The following is a 19,261-nucleotide window of genomic DNA, read 5'->3' on the forward strand; positions in this document are numbered from 1 at the left end:
AACCTCCTAGGAATACATGAATAGTAATATATACTATATTAGAATCAATGCCTAGTGTCCTGACCCTTTCCACAATATTGTAAGTTTCTTGGTGGCAGAGACTGTTTCATTTCTGCACACCCAGTGTCCAGCTCTAACATAGCTTTCATGGAAATTTAGTAAATCTCAAAAGAAGGAACCAGTGACCAGAGATCGCCTAATGTCTCAACCAAGCAGGCATTTAGAATTAATTTCCTATCCTCCCCATAGTGCCTCTTTTCTTCCATTTCTTGTAGCCCCCACCAGACATTGGCTACCATGTTATCATGTTCAGCTCTGAAATCCACAAGATTGTGAATTACCTAGCACTGTACTGTCCAGTATGGTCATTGCTAATCACATGTGGATATTTAACTTTAATTAAAAATTCAGCTCCTTCATCACTGTAGCCACATTTCAGGTGCTTAATAGCCACTGTAGCTAGTGGGTACCATAATGGACCACACAGAGATAGAATATTTCTATCACCACATCTAGTTTATCACTGACCCTTGGGCCCCAAGAAACACCCTTCCCACAAGCAACACCACAGAGCTGGAGAAAACACCACTGATTCAGTCCTGGAAAAAGATACTAGCAACCTATTAACAGTTTATGTGTATGTGAAGGATAAAACTTGGATGACTTTTTAGTCAAAAATATTTTGTACTGTCATTCTACTTATGGACAAGAGATGGATATAAGATAACAAGTAAAGGTGTTTTTACTCATTGATAATTGAAATGTAAGTTTGATTGTGTTTATAAACCTATTTGTTTTCTAACAGTCTTTTTTTTTAGAATCTGAGATTATAGGACATAAAGGATTTCAGTTTTTAATTTCTCCTGGCTCTGCAAGGAAATAATATGTCAATTAATGGTGATTTTAAAATGGACTTAGGGAGATCTCTTTATCTTCAGTAACACTGAAAGCTTAAATCCCGCACAATCATTTAGCACTTCACTGAATATGTATTTTGTTTTGTTATTCCATTTGTTATATCATCTCTCCAATATGATTCTAACACCACAAATTTGGAACCAATGAAATGGTTTACCCAACAGAATATATGTGAATTGAGTTTGTATTAGATTGTATTACATAAAGATTTTTCAGTGAAAGCTACAGGAGTGTTTCTTCAGGAATTTGATTTCTGTTTTCCTGAGCTACAGCTACCTTGATAAACAACTTATTTTTTCTTGGCCTTTTGGTATAATAACTTTTTTACAAACATTACTACAAATAAACATGATACATGCACACTGGAACGTTTGTTTTAGGCCAAAAGAATAAATATCATGTAATGCCTGCATTAGTGAAGAAAAAGTGAACCAGAGTGGAGGGGGGCTGTTTCTAGTTAATGTGAAATATGATGATGTGTCAGGTTGAGCATGAATGCATCCCTTGATTATAGTCACAGAGTGAAATTTCTGCAGTTGTGGAAACCCAGAAGTATTATGATTTGCTTAGGGGCAGGGGAGGTCTTTGAGGTTTAAATAAAGGCACAGTGTAGTTTAAAGCCCTAAGCAACACAAATAACAAAAATATTGTCTCTTTCTAACCAAATACTTGTCACTCAGCAGTTGTTAATCCTTAGTCTTGAACTTTATGGGCTATGGGGATGTAAAGAAGTATGTTTCTCCTATGCTGTCTGTCCGTTTGTGGAAGACACATGGTAGTGAGCGTGCATGTCCATAGATAGGAAATATATAAGCAGGATATTTCATTATTGATCCTCTTTTCTTTTTCTTCTCCTATAGGAAGTGGTTTCAGATGAAAGGCATCAAGGTGGACAGCTCCTGGAAGAACCAAAGTTGCTGCATTTCAAAGGGAATACCTTTAGTCTTCAGATCTCTGTCCTTGATATTCCCCCATTCCTCTGGAGAATTAAACCATTCACTGCCTGCCAGGTACTGGCCAAATGGGTTTCTAACAGAAATGGCTTTGCTTTAACCAGCAAGTATGTCACAGATCCTGGCGAGCGTCCGCTTGATTTTCCTCCTTTAAAGGATGGATTTTGCCTCAAAACTGTCACAGAAATGTAACAGTTTGGGCTACACACAGGGAGTGAAACATATTGTCATAAATTCACAGCATTCTAACGGGTGGGAAGAAAGGTGCTTGCACATTAGGTGAGATGGCATTTCTCTTCTCTCCTGTTGGAATCATTGCTCAATATAGGTTGAAGATGCCAATTTAACAACATAGAGCCAGGTTTGTGGGTTGGTTTGTTTTTATTAAAAATCAGCTCATTATGAGACAGCATCTTTATCATATTCATCAGTGAATAAACTCAATGTCAGTGAGGAACTTCTTAAGGGTGATGATTTTGAGTTGTAGAGAGCTATGGCTAGCCAGGGGAAAACAAGAGATTTTTTTCTTTCATATATGAAGTGCACTTGCTGCCAAATGAATCAGGCAAGATGGGAAGGAGAAAGAACATGCCTTTCTTTCTCTTTTCTTTTTTCTTTTTTTTTTTTTTTTGAGATGGAGTCTGTCTCTCTGTTGCCCAGGCTGTAGTACAGTGGCGTGATCTTGCCTCACTGCAACCTCCGCCTTCCGAGTTCAAGCGCTTATCCTGCGTCAGCCTCCTGAGCAACTGGAGATTACAGGTGCCCGCTACCATGCCCAGCTAATTTTTGTATTTTTTAGTAGAGATGGGGTTTCACCATGTTGGCCAGACTGGTCTTGAATTCCTGACCTCAGGTGATCTGCCCACCTCGGCCTCCCAAAGTGCTAGTATTACAGGCGTGAGCCACTGAGCCTGGTCAGAACACTTCTTAAGAGTCCTTTTATAAAAATCTAAAGGTACTTATTGTCCACATGTCTCCCATTAGAGATTTCAAAAACAAAAAGCAAACAAACAAAGAAAACATTTCAGGGAGACTCAGAATCTCTTTGGATCCTATTTAGTTATTTCAAGTACATGTTTAGCCTTAAACGATCTCTTACAAACAAGTCTACGAAAATTCCCAGTGATACGTGTTACATACTACAGTAAGCAGCTCGCTAGCCTCCATAGTTTCTAAAGCCAGTCGTCTTACTTCAAGTGTCTAAGGACAGGATATTTCCTTCACTCTGGAAAAGCTTCTGGTGGACTCACATTGACCTGGAATCACAGAATACTTTCAGGCTTCTTTGTTTTGCCCATCAGCGTAATGTGTAGAATCCTCTGGGTTTTGTAACCTTCCATCCTTGCAGCACTTTTTTTTTTTTTTTTTTTAACTATACACAGGTATACCAGCTTGTCAGAATGGGAACAAGCCTAGTCACAAAGAAAAAACCTTGACTGCATCATGATGGTTAGAAAAACGTTGTACCACCAACCATCCAACTTCTAAAATTCAGGATTTTTAAACTGGAAAGGGCTGCATTTTTCTATTGACTTTTCAGACTTACTACCTGAGGAATTGCCTTCTGTACAGTTTTAGTGCATTCAAAGCAGCACAACCATCTCTTGTTGCCCTGAACATTTTTTTTTTTTTTTTTTCTGGCAGGGCCAGTGACACATTCACCACATTTTTTTCCATGGAGAGAAGTTTTCTATGAATAAATAGTTTATGACATTCAAGGTGTAGGTCTTTTTTCCGGTAAGCAGTATTCAAAGTTTCTAATCCAAATTGAACTTCGGAGTATTGTTAAAACAAGTCCCGATAGTCATGCAAATTCCTCCGTATTAATCTTTATAGGTTATAAGGGCCTCATTTCACTGGATCTGATGCAAGTGACTCAGTCCAAAGTGAACTATTAAGTTTAATGCTTGGAGATAAAAAATCAGATGAAAGAACCATTACCTTGCAGCATCACTTAAACAATAATTCTGATACCAGGGATACCAAAGAAAGCCCCAGGAAGAAGAGATTTAGGGGGCTAAGTGTTTACTGACCTCAGAGGGTACAACAGGACCAGCCAAAGCCAGAGGACATTGACTTTCAAGGAAACCCAGCAAGCTTTACTGCTGGGATGGGCTAGATTACATGGAAGTTGTGAACATGTATAAATATTTGCCTTTTGTAATTGAGCATAATTTGAAAGAGTCTTGGAAGGCTGAGAAACAATTTAATTTTCTCTGCATCAGGAGGCTTGCCACTGAGTTTTCATTTCCACTTCATTTTTCTTACCCCAAATGGCTTTCCGCTCTATTCCTCCTTTCTCTCCATCACCCCTACCACCAATTTCCTTGCCCCTCTCATCACTGATATCCTCAGCTTCTGTGAATGCATATTGTGCTTGGCTTAATGACCATGCTGTGTTTGCTCTGGGCATTAGATGTAAGCACTTAGGGGAGGGTTTGTGTTCAGCCTGCTTGAACCTCATGTAGAACATCATGTGCACTGACAAACTTGGCGTGGATAATAGAGAATGGCTTTTCATTAGGGCTTAGTGGTTAGGAACTAACAGGGCCTATTTCTTGTTATCCCAGAGAGCTATTGTGGAGAGAGAAAATCACACTATTCCTGACATCATATTTATAGGTCTCTCCTTCAATTGGTGAATCTCCCTTTCTCTAACTTCAAATCAGGAGTCTGGGGGCTGACATATTACAATTGGTACCCAAACCTTACTCTACTAGGAAACTTTCCTGTTTTCTTCTGGGAAAGGTAGAAATTTCCCAGAAAGGTACAGGCTGGGGAGGTACCCAGTACATACAATGTTTTTCCTATCAGACACCAACAAACTGCATGAGAAATGTTTGTTTTTAGAATGGTGTGAGTTCAAGGTTGGGCCCAGAAATATGCGATGAGAGCCTGTATATTGAAGGACCAACTAGATCTTCAATCTTGTTGGTTTAGGTTCTGGAGGATTACACTTTATAGACGTCATTGCTTATGAAGCCAGGTATATTGAATGAGAAGTCGGAAAGGCTATGTCAGCTCTTCTGAGATCTCATCATGGTAGCAGCCACTGACATTGGTTCAAAGAAAACCTGAGGTCCACGATGCTAGTCTCCCCGAGTAAACAATTCATTATTTCCCATTTTCCGTCAGTCCCTAAGACTCTACCACAATTAGGAATATATGATGATTGTCCCCCTCTGTAGAATTAGCAAACCTCCTCTGGGAGGTAAATAATTCTACTTTCAATAGGTTACTGGGACCTGAGAGCACCTAAATCAGTTTATTTTATTCCGTGCTGGGACCTGGGAGCTCCTAAATCACTTTCCTTTATTACTTGCTGGCTGTGGGGTAGGGGAGCTGTAATAAACATAATACAATAAATTATTATTTTTAAAAGCCAACAAAACACAAAGTCAAGTTGTCACCTCCCTAGGGTAAAAGCAGCTGTCTTTCCAGCATGCTATGTATCTTGGAGAACCCAGTGTCTGTCTCTTGCTAAGATATGATTTACATTCTCTCCATCTGCTAAGAACCTAATTATAATAGGAGTCAAAATGAAAACATTTCCGGAATTCTTTAAACACCCATAACTTTGCTATACTTTCTCCTCCCATATTACTTTCCACATAATTCCTCTCAGCTCAGCGAGCTTGCTGGTGTTTTTTGGTTTTGTTTTTTGAATAAATGAAAGTGAAGATGATTGCCGTGAAAACACACTAATCATGGCGCTTCTAATTCTATTATTTTTAAATGTTTTGTTGAATGCTATTGGCAGCTGCTACTCAAGTCAACAATAAAAAGCATTCCCTTGATACTATCTTAAAATCAGATTTTTTAAATGTTTGCATTGTGTTCAATGGAATGGAAAAGAAAAAAGAGGGTTTTTGTTTTATTGTTTTTTGGTGCTAATTCTCATGTCTTTCTGCAAGGAAAAATTATTATCTCTGCAGTAGGCATTACTCTTTTATATTTCTTCCAGTGTTTTTAGGAGAAAATACAGGGAATTTAGCAAATGGTACCAGAGAAGACATTTTTAAATGAGTGGTCAGTGCCTTTTTTTTTTTTTTTTTTTTTTTTTTTTGGAAGGCAAGCATTACCAACGATTCAAATCAAATTGCAGAAAACGTACATTTGCCTAAGAGCTGGACCTTGAGCACAGTTCTTTGTCTAGCCCTGAAGTCCAAGTGCTTGCATTACACTGTAATAACTCAAATTTCAATTTTAGGAAGCATCTCCTACTTAGCTGAGCAAAACCACCTTAGGCGAAAGTACCTGTGAACTCCAGAGTGCTGTGTTATGGTTACTTTCATTGAAGTGCATGGTGCAAAGCAATTCTACAAAAATTCACTGGCTTGGGGAAGAGAGTTTATTTGAGGGCTAATAAAAATAAGAATGGAGAGAACAAGTATAGGGCAAGAGATGGTGGAAGCCTTTGAAGGCCAGGCAGGAGACAGCAGGCATCAAAGCTCCATTGTGGACCCCCAAGCAAAGGACTCACGTAATAAATTTAGAGTTCCTAGGTGGCCTGGTCACATCAATGCCTGCCCAGTCATTAGAGGTAAAAAAAAAAAGAGACCATAATGCTATTCCCTGAATAATCCCAATCAACTGCTTTCTGCTTTCCTGAGCTATTTGCCTCTCCCATTAAGCCCCAAACCCCTCATTTGCTCTATGTAGTAGAGCTTGAAGGCAGGAAGACTGGGAGTAGGTGACCAGAGTTAGCCATAATGGAAGCATAATGGAAACCAGAATATTAGAGAAGAACAATGGGAGAGATATGATAGCAATCAGTTTCCAAAAGTTAAATTTAGCAGAGAAGTAAAGACCAAACAAGATTATTGTAGCGCTTAGGGGTATAATACCAGGGATTGAGGATAATGAGATTAATGCCAGAGATGATGTTTTTATAGTCCTCCTCAGAGAGATGGCAGTTGGGGCATGTGTGAACAAATGGGATCTTGAACAGTACAGAAGGCAGAGAGAGAAATGTAGGAGGCTGAGATGTGGAGGAAGGGCTGCCCATGGTTTACAAAGTGGAACAAAGCTCAGGAGAATTAGGAAAAGAATCACATTAGATAACAAGGAGAAATGGCAGAACTTGTAAGTGCACATGATGATACAAGTGAAAAGTCATTTGGAGTATTTTAGAGAAAATCACTTCCTGTAGGCATTGCCAGGAGGCCCCACCAACCAGAAATTTCCTCTGCTGCAGGATCTACCACAGGAAGAAAAGAGAAGAGATCATAAGCAAAAGTTTTTGTATTAGAAGAAAGTGGGAAAGCGATACCATTAAATGGACTTGTGTTGTCAGCTGATGGTACAAGCAAGTTGTCCTCCGGTGAAAAGCTTCCTTAGTGATCATTAGCTTGGTGCCTCTTCCAGCATTTTCCCCAGACAATAGCCTCCCTCTGGAACTCAGTAGTAGCCCCTTTCAGGGTTGCCCAACTCACATCAGTTTCTAAGATAACTTCTTCAAATCAAGAATTGTTTTAGTCAAGAAAATAGAAGGCACTCAAGACATTTCAACCGAGGGGAAATTTAATCAAGGGATTTATATGATTATGAAACCTCTGTGGAGAGCCAAGGTCAGAGAAAGCTACTAGTAGTATTAGAAAACCAGTCAGGTCAGGAATTTCAGGAAAGTGCACCAGCACTAAAGCAGCGGATTCTCCAGGGAATGTCCGGAAGCCCCTGCACACCTTTCTTGGGCTGTCAGTTGAAGCCTTCAGGTCTGCCTGCTGATGTTAGACGGACAGTGATGGCTTCTGCACTTCCTCTCCCTTCCAAATCTAGCGTGAGTGCCTCTTGTGGGCAAAATGGAAATGTGAACTGCCAGCAGGGGAGTTTTAAAATGTAGTTTTTAGGCTTCAAGCCCCTTCCACATGGAGAAGAACAGAGAAGGACAAAGATAGAGTTCCATTCTAACAGCCCACTTCTTGCACAGGAATGAAGTCTGTGAAATGCCAGATAGTTTCCCACCTGTAGACCTTCTCAACATCCTTCTTGAAACTCCACTTTTCTTTTGGTTCCAGATTAATAACAAACAAAATGACCCACAATTTATTGCTAAGATGCATGGTAGAATATTTGATTTTGTTATTTCATACTCCCATAAAGCTGGCTCTCCTCTCTTCAAGTTGACAACAATCTAAAGTCCATCCATCCCTCCTTCCTGAGTCTACCAGTAAACATCCAAAATAAAAATCTGTGGGGCTTTCTAGAGAGAAAATTAGGAAGCAAGGTATCCAAACAAGTGTGCACATAAGGGCTTGGGAATAACTAGGTAACGCATAGCTTCTCAAAGGGAAAAGATCATTTCAGTCATGCTCTTTAGTCTCATGACACGTGCTGGCTTTATCACCAGTCATAGTTCAGGGTTCCAAACTTCCAGATTTGATACATGTCTTGCCACCTTTCTGTTCTAGTATTGCAGAAAATTTTATTTTTAGCAATAGGTAAAGGAGCAAACTAATAAAGTGAGAAATAGAGAAAAAAGTGAGCATGAGGATTACTAGAGGCATATGTGGTCATTGCCAAGGGCCAAGCCACATTTGATTAGAAAGGAGAGAGACTTTTTAGTACATGAAAAATTTTCAGTGACTAACTTCTACTTCACATCATTAGACACAGTCTGGCAGCAAGCAATGGCTAATACTAGGAAAAATGAGTAATCTATAGATTTTATAATCTCCCTCCTCATTTACTAAAAGGTATTTTTGCCTCTCAGTTGTCCATATGTCCCCTGAGAGTGGGGGACTGAATCTGTTATTGTTTCTTATTGTTTACCTAGTACAGTGTGTGGTCATTAGCAGACACTTTATACATTATAGTTGAATGGACAAATTGAGCAAATGAAGAATTGACAAACAAGATCACTCTGGGCCCTGTATGTGTGTCTGTCTCTCTCCCCTCCTTCCTCCCTCTTTTTCTCCCTGTCTGTGTGTATATGTGTATGATTTTGCACTAGGTACTAATTTTTATGTTGGATACATTAGCAATATTGTGTTCTCACAATTCTGCATGAGTTTGTGGTATGCAGTTAAGTTCTGGCCAATCAGTTCCTTAGCATAATTTTTACGTAGGTAAACAGATAACGTCCTATCCCAGACTGAAGTAGAAGCATGGCTCACAGGAGTCTTCCAAAGGAAAATATTTTCTAAGCGGGGAATGAAAATGATAATTTTTTATGGTATTCTTCCTAATTGTGTGTCACCAAGTGAAATCTGAGCTCTTCCAGTGCAGTTTTGGAATTCAAATGTTATCAATTGGAATTGACATTAATTACTTTTGTGCTGCTTGGCATTTGCTGGAACATTATTTTTACAACAATTCCACTAAAGCTGCCTAGGCAATTATCTCTGCTGTGATTGTCTTCGTCGTCGTCGTCATCATCATCATCATCGCTATTAAGTCTCTCCTGTTCTAGTTCATCTCAGCTGGGCTCTGCAAACCATCCCTTCTCTCCATCTCCCCTGCAGGAAGTCCCGTTCTCCCGCGTGTGGTGCAGTAACCGGCAGCCCCTGCACTGTGCCTTCTCCCTGGAGCGTTACACGCCCACCACCACCCAGCTGTCCTGCAAAATCTGCATTCGGCAGCTCAAAGGCCATGAACAGATCCTCCAAGTGCAGACATCAATCCTAGAGGTGAGTCCTTGATCTACAGGTCATTTGACCCTTTCTGAAGGACGGTAAGAATAATAAAGCTATACCTACCAGCCGTGCTGTTCAGGTTCTAAAAGAGTTTCAAAATGCACAAACTCTTCATCTTGATTACTGATAAGGGCAAATAAACTTTGTCTCACACCGAGGATTGAACTAAACATCCCCCTGGGCAAGGAAGCTCAACCCATCAGAGAGCTTAGTCTGTGAAGGTACCTCTGGGGAAGGAACTGGTACCAAGCTTTTGATACACAAAATCACAAGAAGTCTCATTCCACAGCAGACTTGGATTACCAGCTGAGATTCTTTATAGACGGAAGCCAGATGGTACAGTTGAGACACATGCCACAAAGAGGCACAAAGCCACCCTCAGACTGTTTTGCTGCTGGTTCTGACTAGTTTTCCAGAAGTCAGTTGCCCTATATGTGTTATTTTATCTCCAGGGATGAGACTCCCTGTCTTACTGTTTCTCATGCTCCCCAGGCTCAGAATTCTGTACATCCACATTTCCGTTATTCCCTTCCAATACAATAATATAAGGAGGACAGGACAATACAATAATATAAGAAGGACCTCATTCTATAAGGTAAGGAAATGGAAGTGCAAAGTGAGAAAGGACTTCGTCCAGGTCAAATCAGTATTGGAAGGTAGAGTTAAAGTAGCAGTCAAGGGAGGATTCACTTGAGAACTTTTGCAAAAAGGCATCTAATTTCCGTCATGGCTCCTATTTGTCCTAAACCACCAAGTCACTTCATGACTTTAAAGTAGACAAAAGCCATCCTTCCTGAATGGGACAGAGGGGGAGATTAGCAGAGGGATGGTGATGCTTTTGTTTGGCAGTTTCCAGGTCATTAGAAATTAGTGTAAAAAAAATACGTATTTTGCTTTTCACTTCTAAAATAAATATATGCATATATATGCATTTATTAATATATAAATATATATTTATAAATTTAAGCTTGGCAGAAGATTGAACACATTTATATACATACAATTCAATTTCAGGGTTTTTTCCTGGGAAATTTATAGCTGTATAGCATTATTCCTTCTATTCTCATTTGAAATCATTGTTTATGCAAAATGAGCATTGTGAATTCCCCAAATAGTTTTTCTGAAGAGTGGATGGCTTTCCAAAGGATTGTGCCTTAAAATTGATAGCTGTCTTAACTTACATGTTTATGCAGTATTTGCATTCATTATTGCCAATTAGCATTATGTGCTCAAGTAGTTTTCACGGAGAAGGTAGATCTGGAAACCTGGGGTAGGATATTTTTAGGGGCTCTTTCTTGAACAGTGATACTATATTTCATATGATGCATTGCAAAGTAAAATAAAAATTATAGGAAGGGTTTAAAAATAAAAGCAAAAAATCTAAGAAGAGCTGGTATTCAGAAGGAAGCATGAAAAGGTGTAACATAAAAGATCCCTCTCATCCAAATTGCCCTAGATGTCCATTAACAGGCCAATAAAAGAATTCAGGTTTAAAGGTTATTGTTTGTAAAGGCATCCAGATATTGGTGATTGACTTGTGCTATTACAGGATATTTATGTAAGAGGAATGTGATAGGTATTTTTGCTCCTTGCCTCAAATTCTTAAAGTGCTTGAAAGGAAAGTTAGCTAATAAACACAACCTTGTTGTTTACTCCCCAATTTCTTTTCTGATGTTTCACAAGTTTAGTCACTTAGAAATGCCTTGTAGAAGGTAACATTAAATATCTCTTGATAATGAGAGGCAAGTATCAGAATAATATTTCATTATTTATTGTTAGGCTATAGTCATCCAATTTGAGGGCTGCTGCATTTTAGAGGCTTTATTAACCCTTTGATCCTTTCAAGGATCACTTTATTAATTGCTTTAAGCATTCCTGCAGAATTTGGCCCAGGTTGTCATCTTCACTTTGTGATAAACTGTATTCTGTGTCAGAAGATGACTAATAACTTTTGTAAGCCACTAGATTTCAGGTATCATTTCATTTGCTTTCATATTTGTCATACAATCATCAAAACTCTGTGGATTAAGTATTAGTACTATCACAATTTTACATGCTATAAAAGTCTCAAAGGCATCAACTTTCTTGTCTAAGATCAAAGATCATGGAACTCATAAGGGAGTGGAGCCACAGTACCCAACTCAGAGACCTGACTTCAAGATCAAAGGCTGACTACTCCACTACACTATTTCTGGATCCCAGTCAAGGCCATCTAATGGATTAGCCTTAACTGCGGGCCTTCTTCATAGTATGGCTTCTCTTCAGGGGCTCAGGTACTAGTGGCAAACATCATAGCACCAGAAATTTTGTCTTCAAGTACCTGAAAGTATATGAAAATTGAGAAGTTTTTTCTTCAAAAGAAGAAAGGATGGGATGTAACCATCTGTGTGATGGACTAGAATTGTTCATTCTATAACGGAGATCCTACATGTAGCTCTGCCTACAAATGGATGTCTTTGTTGAATGATTGCTCAAACCCATTTAATCCTGGGATTATCTGACTCCCAGGAAAGATACGCATCTGGTGATACATATAATGAATAAAATCTGTCCTCTTGACTGGGCGTGGTAGCTCATGCGTGTAATCCCAGCGCTTTGGGAGGCCAAGGCAGGCGGATCACAAGGTCAGGAGATCGAGACCATCCTGGCTAACACAGTGAAACCGCGTCTCTACTAAAAATACAAAAAATTAGATGGGTGTGGTGGCACATGCCTGTAGTCCCAGCTACTCGGGAGGCTGAAGCAGAATTGCTTGAACCCAGGAGGCAGAGGTTGCAGTGAGCCAAGATCACACCACTGCAGTCCAGCCTGGGTGACAGAGAGAGACTCTTCTCAAAAAAAGAAAACTGTCCTCTTTTCCCTAAAATGGCTTAATTTTTTGGTAAATGGTTCCAGCAAAAGTGAAGACACAGAAAGTGCTAATCCCAATTTTTTGAAATTGGGATTGGGATAAGAAATTGGGATAAGAAATTGGGATGACCTGGGGAGGTGCAGGATACATTCTAGACCCAGGTCTCTATCGGTGAATTAGGAGTACTAGATCGATTTTTAAAGTGCATCATGCTTCATGTTCCCTAAGCAGAAAAAGACTACATTTAGGTGGTTTAATACGTTAGTAAGTTATATTTATATATAGGATCAAGATTTAAGATATATAAAATACTTTATCTAAATATTGATTTTTAAATATTAATAAGATATCTATCTTAAATACTGCTTTAAATGTTTAAGTCAATGCAGTAATTATCCTCATTGAAGGCATTTGATCCTTCATGTTCAGCCTCATCCCTGACATATCCCTTCATGCCTCTAAGTGATTTTTCAAATAAACCCAGTCCTTCATATATCACCTTCACACCTAAAAGTTATTTTTGTGACCAAGATAATATATCTTTTTTACTCTTTAGAGAGGTCATTATTGTATCAGTCTTTGGAAACAAGTTGTTACCTTTAAATTTAACCCTATTGAATTACCTAATGATTATTGCCAATCAATACTCTATAGAGAAACAGTATCAACAGTCTATAATTGTAGACTGGAGTAAAACAATTTTGCAAATATTGAAAAGAAGGGAAAAATTCCCAAGTAATTTATTTCATCATTCCTTATTAATGTAACATTATTAAAGAATCTTTTCTTCAATATAAACAACTTAAAGGAATCTTGCATGTTACAATCTTCCATTCAAGCAGTTCTCTTATCTTTCCTCCAAAAGTGTTGGAAGTTGGGGGATTATTTGTCTGTTACAACAGACAGAATAGTTGGAATTTCTCATTGATTTACAACTCCCTTAGCTTACCAGGTAGCAGCTGCTTATCTCAGATGTGCAGAACATGAAAATCTACTGTTCCTCTGCATATTTAATTTAAACAATCAGAAAATGTGATGTATCCACAGGATTCTTATTACTTGGCCCAGATGTCTTTTAGAATGTGTCATAAATGTTACATAAAGTGTAATCCTTATGCCTGGAAAATATTTAAATTTGAGAACTTTAAGAGGGAAATGGGGACCCACTTATTAATGTGTAATAAATTGGAAAATTACTTATTTTTAGACTCTATCTCATATAATACTGTATTCCCCTTCAAATAAGACCACCTTGTTTAGCTTTCTCTGAAGATATCATGCATCAAGGTGGTTTTTCTTCTGCCCCCAGTGAAGAGAGAGCTCGGTCAACAATTTATAGATGCCTTTCGGAGGCCAATTCTGTCCCTTGGGATCCTTTAGCACAGACACATCCAGTGTTTTCAGTTTCATTGATAAGCCACGTCTTTGGCATTGACAATGACAGCTACCATGTTAACTTGTATAGAATTTTTTAAAAATCTGCTTCTAGTTCCTATCAGTCAGAAAATATGCAAGGAGATTATTCCTACTTGATTTGCATTTTTAGAGACTATAACAAATTTTACAAACCATGATAAAAATGATGTATCTTGTAACCTAGTTTAAGCAGAAAGAAGCTGAGTAGGTTCATTTTGTAACCATTCAATATATCAGAACACAATTGTCCACTCTGCCTGGAATAACCACCTATCCACCCACCTAATTTCTACTTGGTCAATGCCTACCTATCTTACAGGCCAACTCAAACGCCTCCTCCATGAAGTCTTTCCTACGGTACTCAGAGAACCTTTTCCTTAGCCACCCAGCACTGTAGATTTATTGGCACTTGTCTCGAAACAGGGTGCTATAGTGAAATGAATACTTGTATAGTTGTTAGGATGTCAGAATTCTAGTTTCACCTATGTCATAAACTACCTGGGTGAACTTTTCCAGGTTTCATAACCTCTGTGGAGTCTATACAAATGCAAAATAACTGATTAGGAAGTTGGGGCTGAGATAGATAAGGCAGCATCCAAGGTCACTGAACTAGGAAGTGTTGAGTTTTACTCCAAAGTGAGGTCTTTCTGCTGCTAAAAACCATGCTCTTTTCCGTTATACTATGATAACCTCAAATACTAGAATAACTTTGATGAGTACTGTTTTGTAATAGTCCAGGAACATAACTAAAACCAGCAAGTAGAATCTGTTTAATCTAATAACATGTACTTTGAGGTTCCAAGAAGAGCGTGTGATATGCAGCATTTCTCATATGTGTATGACCACGAAACTGCCATTTCTTGGAATCTCTTCTGAGATATCCTTTTGGAACTGGTGGATTAAGGCATCGTGTTTCCAAAAGCAGAGCCCTCAAAATGCAACTGTGTTAAATAGTTACGGAAAGACAAAAATCATTATCAATCATTAATGAAATTTCTGTATCAACCAGTTTTCTCAATTAACAGATTTAAGAACTCTATTTTCAACCTACCAAGCCTGATAGTTTATACTTATGTGAGCCCAGCTGCTAGCTGAAAAAGACCATCATGGTTGTGTGCCCACATTAGGAAGACATTTAACAGCTGGAAGAGGCATCAGGGCAGGATTTCAGGGAGGGAAGGAAGGGCGTATGTGAACTCGGAGGGCACAACAGGTAGGTTTCTAAGGCAAAGGACAGCTTCTTGGAGTTTAAACAGTTCTAACTAGTCCCTTAACTCAATCCCAGATCTGATGCTTTACTTATCCCTTGGATTAGTTTTATTCTACTACATAACAAACTACCACTAATTTAAAAGCATAAAACAACACTTATTTATTATGTCACAAGACTGAAACCAAAGTGTTGGCCAGGGCGTTCTCTGGAGCTCAGAGTCCTTTTCTAAGTTTATTCAGGTTGTTGGCACCATTTGGTTCCTTATTGCTTTAGGACTAAGGTCTCAATTTTCTTGCTAGCTGTTGGCCAGAGGTCACTCTCAGCTCCCAGAAGCCATCCACAGGTCCCAGATACACGACCCCCTCTATAGGAAGCTCACAGACTGGCTGTTTGCTTTCCTCTAGGCCAGGAGAAAAGGTGCCTCCAGACAAGAGCTATCTCCTCTCATTTAAGGACCACCTGATTAGGTCAGGCCCACCCAGAAAAATCTCTTAATTGATTGAGTCAACTGATTAAGGATATTAATTACATCAGCAGAGTCCCTTTTGTCTTATAATCACCGAAGGAATTCAGTCAGATAGTTTTCAGTCCTTAAAATTCTGTTAGTCCACTTAATTTATTAGCAACCACTGCAGTCTGGCTCATTTCTGTGGGATTTCATGTTGAATATAAGGATTAATACTGAAATGACAAATTCTTATTGGACAGTTTGAAACCAGAAGCAGGTAGGCAGGCAGGAGCCTTCCTGATTGTACCACTATACAGGCTGGTCTATATGTTACTCTGACTCAAGGCTGGCGCTGTTATACTAAAGCAATTTAATTTTGAAACAATTTTACTTAATTTTGAAATAAAGATAATATAAAATCATACAACTTTAGGACTTGGGGAAAAAAACAAAATTAAAGGTAATCAACATACAATCATTTCCTTGTAGCTTTCCTACAAGGCATTTCCTAGTCAGCTCCTTTGATCGACCCCTTCACCATTAGTCAGTTATGACTAGCAGAGGGTCATTCTTCACTCTGAACTGAAATCTGTCATTTGGTAGCTTCTCCCTGCTGATTCTAGAGCCATGTCTGAGAGCCAAAACAAACACAAAAATAGTCTAATTCTGCTCTCACCTGACAGTTTTTGTGTTGTTTTGTTTTGTTTTTTGTTTGAGGCGAAGTTTTGCTCTTATTGCCCAGGTTGGAGTGCAATGGTGGGATCTCAACTTACTGCAACTTCCACCTCCCAATTTTAAGCGATTCTCCTGCCTCAGCCTCCCAAATAGCTGCGATTACAGGTGCCTGCCACTACGCCCAGCTAATTCTTTGTATTTTTAGTACAGATGGGGTTTCACCATGTTGGCGAGGCTGGTCTCGAACTCATGACCTCAGGTGATCCACCCACCTTGTCCTCCCAAGGTGCTGGAATTACAAGCATGAGCCACTGTGCCCAGCCTCTGACAGCTCTTTTAATGCTTGAAGCTGGTGATTGTGACTCCCCTGAGTGGAAGAGGCTGTTGTAAATTTCTAGTACACAATTTATTAGGCTACTAAAGAAGTTCTTTACTATCTTAGAAGAAAGGGGAACTTATCAATGTATTTTATGGAATCCATCACAACAGGCAAGCATTTTGTGCATGTGTATTGACCCAGGTTTTCTTAAAAAATAAAACTGTTGATCAGGACTGCTTTCAGATGGATCTGATCATGCATTCCTTATTTTGTTTATAGAGTGAACGAGAAACCATCACTTTCTTCGCACAAGAGGACAGCAGTTTCCCTGCACAGACTGGCCCCAAAGCCTTCAAAATTCCCTACTCCATCAGACAGCGGATTTGTGCTACATTTGATACCCCCAATGCCAAAGGCAAGGACTGGCAGATGTTAGCACAGAAAAACAGCATCAACAGGTAATTGGGGACACCTTCTGGAAGAAGATGTTACTAAGAGAACTGGGAAACATAAAGTGGGCTAAGTGAAACCATGTAGTTTCTGAGCCCCAATATTTTTATGAGTTCCTCTGGCCATATTTCATGTGTGTTCCCACTAAGTGGAGAAAGAGCAAGAATATAACAGTAGGCCAAGCGTGGTGGCTCACGCCTGAAATCCCAACACTTTGGGAGACTGAGGCAGGCAAATGACTTGAGCCTAGAAGTTTGAGACCAGCCTGGGCAACATGGCGAGACCCCATCTCCACAAAAAAAAATATAAATAAATAGCTGGGCGTGGTGGTGCATGCCAGTAATCCCAGCTGCCTGGGAGGCTGAGGTGAGAGGATCACTTGAACCTGGGAGGTCAAGGCTGCAGAGAGCCAAGATTGCACCACTGCACTCCAGCATGGGCACCAGAGTAAGACTCTGTCTCCAAAAAATAAAAATAAAAAAATAAGAAAGACACCCTGTGTGACATTTCCTGCTACCCCATTCTGCCTTTTGCAACATTATAGAAAATCCCTACTTTGGTTCTTGGTACCATCTCTAGGTTTGCTAATTGGGTCACCCAAATGGGCACTTAGACTATGTTATCGTGGAGATTGTGAGCGAACAGAGCACTTTCTTAAACCAGTGATGCAGAAACAAACAAGCAAATTTCTCACATCTCCCCTCTACTATCGGGTAACCCTAAGCATTCTTTAACCCTTAATGAGGACACGCTCAACCTACAAAATCAATTGCCTAAATAGGAATAAAAGAAGTTTGAGGATAACTTTTGGGTCTGAAGCTAGGGGATGTAAAATAAGCAAAAGCTTGCCTAGGCACCATGAATGAACATGCTGCTAAAACTGACACTGCTCATTACTGCACTAACAACATTTCTAGTTGAGAGTAGAATAGAGAGATCCATAATGGGCTTTATTACTTTAGATGAGACAGGCAGGGGTGATGCTCTCCAGGGCAACACTGATGGCTAGGCAGGTCTGGGCTCAGCTTGAGGGATACACAGCATCCCTGCATTAAAAAATGACATCTCCTCTCCCTATAAGCCCTCTGAATGCCCCAAAATGAATAGAAAAGAGAACATATTTTGCCAGAACCATTTTATTTCTCTTTCCTTTGGTACTATTTTTTTTTTTTTTTTCCTTTGAGGCAAAGCCTTATTTTCTTACTGTTTGGTTTGCTCTGTCATTTTCATTTTTTGTTCTTTATTTTCACAGACATCCTACCTGACTCTTTCTTCTCTGAAAGGGAGGGTAGATGTCTGCCAAGAAGGGATGGAGTGCTGCTCTCTGTTTCAAAAGGGATCCAGAAGCCAAGAATGAAGGGCACAACTAGAAATCAGTCAGGCTCAGAAAGTAAAGTCAAGACGGAGGCATTGCTGCAAGAGAAAACTGCAAGAGACAGGCAAGCCCGAAAAGAATAGACACATGTTTGAAAAGGCATATATTGAAAATGAAAGAAACAAAAATGTATGAGTGTACAGGGGAAAAAATTAGATTGAATATTTCCCAGCAACTCTGACAAAAGATGAGATGTCTTGTCTATAATCAGTGAACACCATGAATGTGTCATTTTCCCTTTCTGATCAACATGGATCCAAAAATGAAAAATGAACCCGGAAAACATAACATGGTTAAAAAAGAACAGTGAACAGGGACTCAGAAGATCTGCATGAGAGCCTTAGTTCTGTTACCAATACCAGTCTGCCTAAATGAGTCACTTACTATCCATGTGTTTCTTTTTTTAGAAACGCAATTGAATCTGAACTATGTTAAGTCTAATTCATGCTGGCTATAAAAGTTTATGATTTTTTAAGTCACCATTTAGAAAAAATAATTGTCTCAAAATACCTGTGTGCCCATAGATGCTATCATTAATTTGCTGAATGAGCATGTACATGTTCCTACCTTATTACATTTTATTCTCCATTTATAGTACACATTAGAGAGCTACAGGGAGTACCTCCAAAATCATCAGTTTCTGACCTTGCACAGTAGGGAAAATGCATTTCAAACCGGGAGACTTAAGTTTAACAACCTTTTATATCTGGGCACTTATGAGCAGTCAGTGACTACCCTGGAGCCAACTGCCCCCTTCTGTGTCTTGGGCCATCCATAAAACCTGAGTGCCCATATGCCTGTTGGTTTACTTGTTTTTGTTTTTCTCTAAGATCCCATCTCCAGGAAAATTTTGTTGACATAATTCATATAACCTATTTCATGGAAAATTTCTAACACAGTACCCAGAATATATAGATTCTTAATAAATGCTAGTTTTTCCCTCTTGACATTTTCACAATCCATAGCAAATTAGAATAGCATGAATATATGGAATCCTACTTCTATCTTT

At 39.2% G+C, this 19,261-nt stretch overlaps 1 protein-coding gene across 2 annotated transcripts in view; it reads left to right on the forward strand.

Annotated features, from left to right (window-relative positions):
• UNC5D (unc-5 netrin receptor D) overlaps nucleotides 1–19,261 on the forward strand; it is a 580,897-nt gene that overhangs the window by 541,782 nt on the left and 19,854 nt on the right. For both annotated transcript variants that reach the window (XM_023214650.3, XM_023214651.2), the window contains exons 14-16: nucleotides 1,779–1,928; nucleotides 9,335–9,499; nucleotides 16,707–16,885. In XM_023214650.3, coding sequence (XP_023070418.2) covers nucleotides 1,779–1,928; nucleotides 9,335–9,499; nucleotides 16,707–16,885 — 494 coding nt within the window. The remainder of the gene's footprint in view (nucleotides 1–1,778; nucleotides 1,929–9,334; nucleotides 9,500–16,706; nucleotides 16,886–19,261) is intronic.

This window comes from Piliocolobus tephrosceles, chromosome 7 (assembly GCF_002776525.5).
Source record: "Piliocolobus tephrosceles isolate RC106 chromosome 7, ASM277652v3, whole genome shotgun sequence".
NCBI classification, from domain to species: Eukaryota; Metazoa; Chordata; class Mammalia; order Primates; family Cercopithecidae; genus Piliocolobus; species Piliocolobus tephrosceles.